General features: G+C 40.6%; 1 protein-coding gene across 1 annotated transcript in view; it reads right to left on the reverse strand.

The window, feature by feature from the left end:
- Positions 1 to 7151, reverse strand: part of STPG4 (sperm-tail PG-rich repeat containing 4) — a 94662-nt gene extending 87511 nt beyond the window's left edge. Inside the window, 1 exon segment of the mRNA XM_007944423.2 lies at positions 7071 to 7151. Coding sequence (XP_007942614.2) covers positions 7071 to 7151 — 81 coding nt within the window.
- Between the last annotated feature and the right edge of the window lie 3019 nt (positions 7152 to 10170).

Below are 10170 nucleotides of genomic sequence, written 5' to 3' on the forward strand. Positions count from 1 at the left end.
GTATTTCACTGTACATAAATTATATTCCAATAAAATGCATTAAAAATAATAAACAAATAATAATAAACGGTAGGTGTTAGTTTTAATAGCTTTCATGTTCCAAAGAAAGGTGATCCAACAGAATGTAGAAATTATCAAACAGTATCATTAATATCCCACCACCTGTTCGTCAGTTTGTTGTACTGTAATGCTTTGTGTGTTTCTATGAGGCTGGAGGCTATGCCATTGGTATTTTAAATACCAGTAGGGTCATCCATGGTGGACAGGTTTCAGCAGAGCTTCCAGACTAAGACTGGGAAGAAGGAAGTGGTCATCCACTTCTCAAAGAATTGGCCCCCTTATGAATAGCAGTGAAACACTGTCTGATATATTACTGGAAAACTCTATGAATAGCCCTGAAACATTGTCCGATAGAGTGCTAGAAGATGAGCCCCTCAGGTCGGAGGGATTCAAAATATGACTGGGGAACAGCTGCATCCTCAGAGTAGAGCTGACCTCAATGATATGTATGGATGGAGTAAAGCTTCCAGGACCTTCATTTGCTGGTGTGGCATGACTCAAAATGGGAAGAAACAGCTACAAACATCCATTCATCATTGGAACATGGAATGTATGAAGAATGAACCTAGGAAAACTGGAAGTTGTCAAAAATGAAAGGAAGGCATAAACATTGATATCCTAGGTATTAATGAGCTGAAATGGACTGTTTTTGGCCATTCTGAATCAGAAAACCATATGATCTACTATGCCGGGAATGACAAATTGAAGAGGAATGGTGTGGCATTCATCATCACAAAGAATGTTTCAAGATGTATCCTGAAGTACAATGCTGCCAGTGATAGAAGGTCGCTATGAGTTGGAAATGACTCGATGGCAGTGAGTATGGTTTTTGGTTTTTACAAGGAAGACCAATTAATACTATTATTCAAATTTACGCACCAACCACCAAAGCCAAAGACAAGGAAATTGAAGATTTTTACCAACCTCTGTGGTCTGAAATTGACCAAACATGTTATCAAGATGTGTTGATTATCACTGGTGACTGGAATGCAAAAGTTGGAAACAAAGAAGAACCACTAGGTTGGAAAATATGGCCTTAGTGATAGAAATAACACTGGAGACCGGATGATAGAATTTTGCAAGACCAATGACATTCATGGCAAATACCCTTTTGCAGCAACATAAACAATGGCTATACATGTGGACTTTGCCAGATGGCATACACAGGAATCAGATCGACTACATCTGTGGATGTAGGTGATGGAGAAGCTCAATATCTTCAGCCAAAACAAGGCCAGGAGCTGACTGTGGAACAGACCATCAACTGCCCATATGCAAGTTCAAGCTGAAACTGAAGACAATTAAAACAAGTCCACAAGAGCCAAAATATGACCTTGATAATATCCCTCCTGAATTTAGAGACCATCTAAAGAATAGATTTGATGTATTGAATACCAATGACCAAAAACCAGAGGAATTGTGGGATGACATCAAGAACATCATGCATGAGGAAAGCAAAAGGTCATTAAAAAGACAGTAAAGGAAGAAAAGACTAAAATGGATGTCAGAAGAGACTCTGAAACTTGCCCTTGAACAAAGAGTAGCTAAAGCAAATGGAAGAAATAACAAGATAAAACAGCTGAACAGAAGATTTCAAAGAGCAGCTCAAGACAAAGTCAATTATTATAAGGAAATGTGCAAAGATGTGAAGTTAGAAAACCAGAAGAGAAGAACGTGCTCAGCATTTCTCAAGCTGAAAGAACTGAAGAAAAAATTCAAGACCTGAGTTGCAATACTGAAAGATTCTATGGGCAAAATATTGAATGACACAGGAAATATCAAAAGATGAAAGGAATACACAAAGTCACTATACCAAAAAGAATTGGTTGATGTTCATCCATTTCAGGAGGTACTATATGATCAGGAACCAATGGTACTAAAGGAAGAAGTCAGAAGCTGCACTGAAGGAAGTGGCAAAAAACAAGGCTCCAAGAATTGATGGAATACCCATTGAGATGCTTCAACAAATGGATGCCACACTGGAGGCACTCACTTGGCTATGCCAAGAAATTTGGAAGACAGCTATCTGGCCAACTAACTGGAAAAGATCCATATTTATACCCATTTCAAAGAAAGGTGATCCCACAGAATGTGTAAATTATCAAACAGTATCATTATCATCACATGCAAGTAAAATCTTGCTGAGGATAATTAAAAAATGCTTGCAGTAGCATATTGACAGAGAACTTCCAGAAATGCAAGCTGGATTCAGAAGAGGACATGGAACAAGGAACAATCATAGCTGATGTCAAATGGATCTTGGCTGAAAGTAAAGAATACCAGAAAGATGTTTACTTGTGCTTTATTGACTATGCAAAAGCATTTGATTTTGGAGATCATAACAAATTATGGATAACATTGAGAAGAAAGGAAATTCCAGAACACTTGATTGTGCTCAACAATAACCTGTACATAGACATAGATGAGGAGGCAGTCATTTGAACAGAACAAGGGGATACCACATGGTTTAAAATCAGGAAGGGAATGTGTCAGGGTTGTATCCTTTCATCATGCTTATTGAATCTGTATGCTGAGCAAATAATCAGAGAAGCTGGACTATATGAAGACAAACATAGCATCAGGATTGGAGGAAGACTCATTAACAACCCGTGATATGCAGATGACACAACTTTGCTGAAAATGAGGATGACTTGAAGCACTTACTGATGAAGATTAAAGAATCCTCAAAACTTGACCAATAAGCAGCATTACAATAAATGGAGAAAAAAACTAAAGTTGTTAAATGTGATAGTTAAGGTTGTGTGTCACCTTGGCTGGGCCTGGTTGAGTGGCTGGGCAGCTGGTGGTTGTTATTTCCCATGATGATACTGGTAGCCATCAACTCCATGGTGGGATCTACCACAAGCAGCTGAATAGCTGCTTTAGGGATGTGGTCTGCTTCCAGTATATAAACAGCAGCTTTGGGAATGGTATCTAGCTTATGGCATGCTTGAACCCTCCATGTAGCCGAGTCATTGTCCAGCAGCCTGCCGTGCTCTGCCGATCTGGGGCCTTTCAATGGACTTGAATTAGTGGCCTGCCATGCTGTTTGCTAACATTGGGACTGTGCCTTTTTACTTGTCAACCTTGGGTTTTTCAGCCTCAGAAGCCAGCAGCTGTCTGAGTGAAGAAAAGCCTCCAGCTTCAGTGGGCCAGGAGCAGGAGGCAAAGCTGAAGCCCAAGGTTGAGGGGCTTTCACCTACCCCCTAGAGTCTGGCACTTTGAACTCAGACATAAAGCCTCCAAACTGTAAGAGAATAAATTCTTGTTTGTTAAAGCTACCCATTGTGGTATATTTCTGTCAGAGTGGCACTAGGTAATCAAAACATTAAAGATTTCATATTACTTGATTCCACAATTAACACCAATGGAAGCAGCAGTCAAGACTTCTGACGACATATTGCACTGGGCAAATCTGCTGCAAAAGACCTCTTTCAAGTGCTGAAGAACAAAGATGTCTTCTTGAAGGCTAAGGTGTGCCTAACCCTAGCCATGGTATTTTTGATCGCCTAATAAGTGTGTGAGAGCTGGACAATGAACAAGGAAGACCAAAGAAGAGTTGATGCTTTTGAGTTGTGATGTTGGCAAAGAACACTGAATGTACCATGGACTGTCAAAAGAATGAACAAATCTGCCCTGGAAAAAGTGCAGCCAGAATGCCCTTTGGAAGCAAGAATGGCCAAACTTTGTCTCACTTACTTTGGTCATGTTGTCAGAAGGGACCAGTCCCTGGGGAAGGATATCATGCTTGGTAAAGTGGAGAGTTAGCAAAAAAGGGGAAGGCCCTCAACAAGATGGATTGTCACAGTGGCTGCAACGATGGGCTCAGATATAGCAAGGACTGTGAGGCTGGCACAGGATCGGGCATTGTTTCCTTCTGTTGTACAAAGGGTCGCTATGAGTCCAAGCCAACTCGATGGCACCTACCAACAACAACAACATCATTATTAATATCATATGCAAGTGAAATTTTGTTGAAGATAATTAAAAAATGGTTGTAGCACTACATTGACAAGGAACTGCCAGAAATTCAAGTTGGATTTAGAAGAGGATGTGGAACAAGGGATATCATTCCTGATGTCAGAAGGATCTTGGCTGAAAGCAGAGAATATCATAAACGTGTTTACCTGTGTTTTATTGACTATGCAAAGGCACTGGACTGTGTAGATCATAAATTATGGATAATATTGTGAAGAATGGGAATTCCTGAACACTTGTGTTCATGAGGAACTTTATACATGGATCAAGAAGCAATCATTTGAACAGACAAGGGGATACTGCATGGTTTAAAATCAGGAAAGGTTATGTGTCAGGGTTGTATCTTTTCACCATCTTCTATGATGAGCAAATAATCTGAGAAGCTGGACTATATGAAGAACACAGCACCAGGATTAGAGGAAGACTCAGTAACAAACTGCAACATGCAGATGACAAAACCTTGCTTGCTGAAAATGAAAAGCACTTGAAGCACTTACTGATGAAGATCAAAGATTATAGTCTGCAGTATGGATTACACCTCAACATTAAAAAAAAAAATCCTCACAACTGGACTAATAGGGAACATCATGTTAAACAGAAGATTGAAATTGTTAAGGATTTCATTTTACTTGAATGAATGACCACAATCAATGGCCATGGAAGCAGCAGTTAAGAAATCAAACAATGTATTAAATCAGGCAAATCTGCTGCGAAAGATCTCTTTAAGGTGTTAAAAAGCAAACATGATACTTTGAGGACTAAGGTGCACCAGACCCAAGACACAGTATTTTCATTTGCCTCATATGCATGTGAAAGCTGGACAATGAATAAGGAAGATCAAAGAATTGATATATTTGAAGTATTGTGTTGGTGAAAAATATGGAATATACCATGGACTGTGAGAAGAACAGACAAATCTGTCTTGGAAGAAGCGCAGCCAGAACGTTCCTTAGAAGCGAGGATGGCAAGACTTCCTCATGTACTTTGGATATGTTGTCAGGAGGGATCACTCCCTGGAGGAGGACACTATGCTGGGTAAAACAGAGGGCCCAGCGAAAAGAGGAAGGCTCTCAACAAGACTGACTCACACAGTGGCTGCAACAATAGGCTCAAACATAGCATCATCAGTTGTGAAGAAGGCACAGGACCAGACAGTGTTTTACCCTATTGTACACAGGGTTGCTATGAGGTGGAACCCACTTGACTGTGTGTAACAACAACATTATTTTTGATATCTCATTTGCCTAGTTCAGAAGATTATTTTAGTGTTCCTCATTTCCAAGGAAGCATTTGCCTTCCATTTTAAGTATCAGGTAAAATCATTCAGATATTGAGTTCTACTCTCATTTATAATGCTTCTGTTTTTACTGTTAAAAATGGGCTATCTCACTTGGAAGGGGATCTATGTAGGAGATCCTGGATAGAGAGGGAGAACAATGTGGAACAAAACTCAAAGTCATTTGGAGGAAAGAAAAAAAAAAAGGTGGGGACCAGGTTTGCTGGTCCGATGGGGCCTGGTAGAACCACTGAGACTATGGCCCCTAGCTGCCCTTCAGGTCTGGAATTGAACCCACACCTGTGGTTTCCAGCCAAACAAAGTACAGGTATGTGAGTTAAACATTTACCTCAAGTAAATGGAGAGAACAATCATGGGAGAAAGAAGGGCTGCTTATGCACAGGGAGACAGCTCAGGGGGCAGGAGAGTATGGAGGGATGGACACTGGGAAGAGGTAACTATGGGGAGGAAGTGGGAGGGGAGCTGTTGCATTGTGGTGAACTGTGGTCAATGACACGAGACAAAGTATATGTGAACTGCTGTGTGGAAAGTGAATTTGCTCTGTAAATCTTCACCCAAATCACAATAAAAAAATAAAAATAAAAATGGGCTATCTCAAGAATGTATTAAGTATAAACAACCTAATTAGGTAGTTTATATTTAATTAATTTTTCCAGCCTAGTAACTTAAACAACAACAAGAAGTAACTTAAATCCACTGTATTTATGCGTGCCCTAGCCTTTATTTTACTGTGAAGTATTTGCATTTCTCTGAAAAACATTGTTTCATACACACTGCTAAGTCTGAATTTCTTCCTATATATTCCCTTTATTAGATTTATGTTGAATCTTCTCTGCTGCAGATTTATATTCACAGAAATTGAACTTTCTCAGACAGGTCTGTCATAAACATCTCCACAATGATCACATCTCTACCTAGGAACCAGGAAAATGAGGTCAGAAGAACGGGAGAAGTAACCATGATCTATCTAAAGGTAACTGGCAAGTGCTGTTTCATTTTGTCCAAAGCTGCCGAACTACACTCATTTTCCCATTTACTGTAAGGGGGAAGAGAGAAGACAAGTTAAATATCCCTCAGCCAGGTTTATTTTTATTTTTTTTTAAAGGGTAGTTTCAAATATTTTATGAATTCTCAAATAGGAGGCTGGCAAAAACACATCTGATAGACTGATAGAGGCAGGGAAAACCCATTTTCTTCCCAAAAGAGGGGAAAGTGAAAGAATTGTTATCCTACTGGAGCAGTTGTTCGGTAGAGCTAGTAGTGAGACAGAAGAGGACGTGATGATGATGATGATGATTTAAAAAAATACAGAAAACAAAGGGTGATGAGAAAGGATAAGGGAGGCAGCAAGGAGAAGAAAATAAAACGAAGGAGAGAACAAGACTAGGAAGAGAAGGTGTTAAAGTTAGGGTTGGAAGAGAAAGGCAGGAAGAATAAAGGAGAGCCGAGGCAAACGGGCCAGGATCCGAGGGAGGTGGGAGACCGGCACAGGCCTGGGACAGGGCAGTAGTAGAGCCTAGAGCAGCAGGAGGTAGGGCGGGCCGGAGAGCGAGGCCAGCTGTACCTGGGCTGTGACCACCCATTCGCCCTGCCCCCAGGTCGTTCCTTACAGCAGCAGTGGAAGTAGTGATGACTGGCTGATCCATCCCAGCCTCTCTCACCCCAGCTTGAGGCTGGCGGCCCGTTGCTAGAGATGCCTGGGCCCGCGGCCCCCCGGCATGCGCTGGGCACCCGCCACGTTTCTCTCTGGCGGTGTCCCGCGCAGGCGGGAGGGGAGGACGGGCCGCACGCACTTCAAGCCTCTGCGCACACGCATCGTCGCGCACAGGAAATTGCGCGAGACAATCATGCACACACATGATAAGAAATCCTAGAGAGGGCTCTGGAGTTGCCAGAGAGCTCCTCGGGTAGCATCTGCCTCACGAAAGGATTGTAGGGGCTTGGACGTACCCACATTTCTAACACTCTCCCCAAGTCACTCCCCATCCTAGACTTGAAGAAAGGCTAAGTGAAAGAGTATGCTTGAAAGGCATATTTAAGGTAAAAATCCTCCTTAGCACCCACTTTCCAAGACTGACTTAGGTTTTTAAGCTTCTCTAGATATTCTGGGAATGTTACTTCTCTTGGATCTGATCTGGGGAGTGGAGTGAGCACTGAGCACAGCCCATGTCACTAGCTATGAAACCAGGGACTTCACTTTTCAACCTCTTTTGCCTGTAGCTTCTTTTCAATTTATTAACATTCTAATCTTTTAAAACAAACCCTCCCTCAATCTTAACAATTACCATTTTAAAGTGTACCTACAGTGTTCCAGTTATTTCATGTACATTAATCTATAATTTAATACAACAACCCTGTGGGAAGTGTGCTTTGTCCCATTTATGGGTAACAGGTTTCCTTGGGCAGTTTAGCACAGCATTATACAAAGGCACAGCCAGAATTTAAAACCAGATCTGACTCCCAGTCTGTCTACTACACCATGAAGTTTGTTTCCTTTCACAAACTTTCAAGATAAAGGTAGATCCAACTCCTTCAACTCCTATGCTTTCTTAAAACCATCTTAATATGATATGTACATACAATTAGATTGTTAAAATTGTACTTGTTGAACCACTAGTGATCCTACTGCCAAATCCAGTGAGGATTTTTCAGCTCTTATGAAACTTGTCACTGCATATTTATTACTCCACTCCTTCATTCTTGAATTCCTCTCCCTCCCTTTACTACCAAGATTTAGACCCTGGCTGCATTTTATTGACTTGTTCTCCTTGCTTGTTTTCTTACCTATAAAGTTGGGGATATTAAAACAGTACCTATCTATATGGGGTTATTATGAAGATTACCTTAGTTGAGTAAAACGTTTGGAATCATGTCCAACACAGTGCATTCAGTAAATAAAGGCTATCATAATTGCCTTAGTGAAAATGCAAAATCTTTACAATCCTCTCTTCTTCTTCTCTCTCCCTTAAAAAGGGATTTATGCTCTGTGTATACTTGCAAGCCCCAAATATGCCATCTTCACACATCTGTTGTCCTCTCATATGCTAGAAAATGCTTTTCCCCTCCTTGATCACCTTGCAAACCTCAAGGGGTCAATTCCTCTGAGAAATCCTCTTAGACCTAACCACTCATGTCCCAAAGGACCCAGAGCCTATGTTTATTGGAGCATGCATTTTGACCAATCATTTCTCCCAACTTTAGACATCCAAAAGTTTAATTGAGCCCTCTGAGCATAAGCCAAAAACCAAACCCACTGCCAACAAGTTGATTCTGACTCATAGTGACCCTACATGACAGAGTAGAATTGCACCATATTTCCAAGTATGTAAATCTTTAAGGGAGCAGACTCCCTCATCATTCTCTCAGAGTGGGTGGTGGGTTCAAACTGCTGACCGTTTGGTTCACAACCAAATGTTTTAAGCACACACCACCAGATCTTCTCCCTTTAAGCCTAACTCAAAACAAAACCAAACTCACTGCCATCAAGTCGAATCGACTCACAGCGGCCCCTCCTTGGGTTTCCAAGGTGGTATCTCTACAGAAGTAGACTGTCCAATTTTCCTTCCAAGGAGTGGCTGGTGGGTTTGAACCACCAGCCAGCCATCTGGTTAGCAGAAGCCTAGGAGGGACTAAAATGTGTTCAATAATTAACCAGGATAAGAAGGCTTAACATTGTGAAAAAGTCAATACTACCCAAAACTATCTATAGATATAATGCAATCCTGATCTAGATTCCATAAACAGTCTTTAAAGACATGAAAAAACTAATCACCAACTTAATATGGAAAGAGACCCGAGATAAGCAAAGCACTACTGAAGAAAAACAAAGCAAGAGGCCTCATGCTTCCTGATCTCAGAACCTACTACTACCAAGGTAGTGAATAGTGTGGTAGTGGTACAATGATAGACACGGCCCAATAGAACTCACAGCCCTGAAGTAAATCTATCTAGCTGACCTTTGACAAAGGGCTGAAATCCACGAAATGGGGATGAGATAGTCTCTAACAAATGGTGCTGGCAAATCTGGATATCTATTTGCAGAAAAATGAAACAGGATCCATACCTCATACCATACACAAAAACTAATTCAAGATGGATCAAAGATCTAAATGTAAAACCTAAAACCATGAAGATCATAGAAGGAAAAACAGAGTTGCTAAATCACGGCATAACTAAGTCGATCAAACGTAACAAAAAATCGACAAGCAAAAAGATGAACTAGATGACGGAGACCTCTAAAAATTAAACACTTATGTACATCCAAAGACCTCCAAAAGAGTAAAAAGAGAATCTACAGACTAGGGAAAAAAATTTGGCAATGACGTACCTGACAAGGAATTAATCTCTAAAATTTATAGAAAACCTTAACACCTTAACAACGAAAAGACAGACAATCCAATTTAAAAATGGGCAAAGGACATGAATAACTTCAAAGACTTTCAGGCAGCCAACAAATATATGAAGAGATGTTTGCAATCATTAGCTATTAGAGAGATGCAAGTCAAAGCAACAATATCATCTCCAGCAACAGCAATGATGAAAAAAAACAAAACATCTCAGAAAACAACAAATGCTGATGAGGGCATAGGTGGGGAGACTGGAACTCTCATACACTGCTAGTGATATTGTAAAGTGGTACATCCATGATGGAAAACAGAATGTTTGCTTAACAAGTTAGAAACAGGTATCACATGATCCAGCAATACCACTACTAGAGATATCCTAGAGAAATAAAGAGCCATGGCACAAACATATATGAACACCTGTTTATCACAGCATTATTCACAATAGCAAAAAGATGGGAACTCAAGGGCCAATCAAAAGATAAATGGTGG

The sequence above is a fragment of the Orycteropus afer genome, unplaced genomic scaffold (assembly GCF_000298275.1).
Source record: "Orycteropus afer afer isolate SDZICR_OR568_19922 unplaced genomic scaffold, OryAfe1.0 scaffold00124, whole genome shotgun sequence".
In the NCBI taxonomy this organism is placed as follows: domain Eukaryota; kingdom Metazoa; phylum Chordata; class Mammalia; order Tubulidentata; family Orycteropodidae; genus Orycteropus; species Orycteropus afer.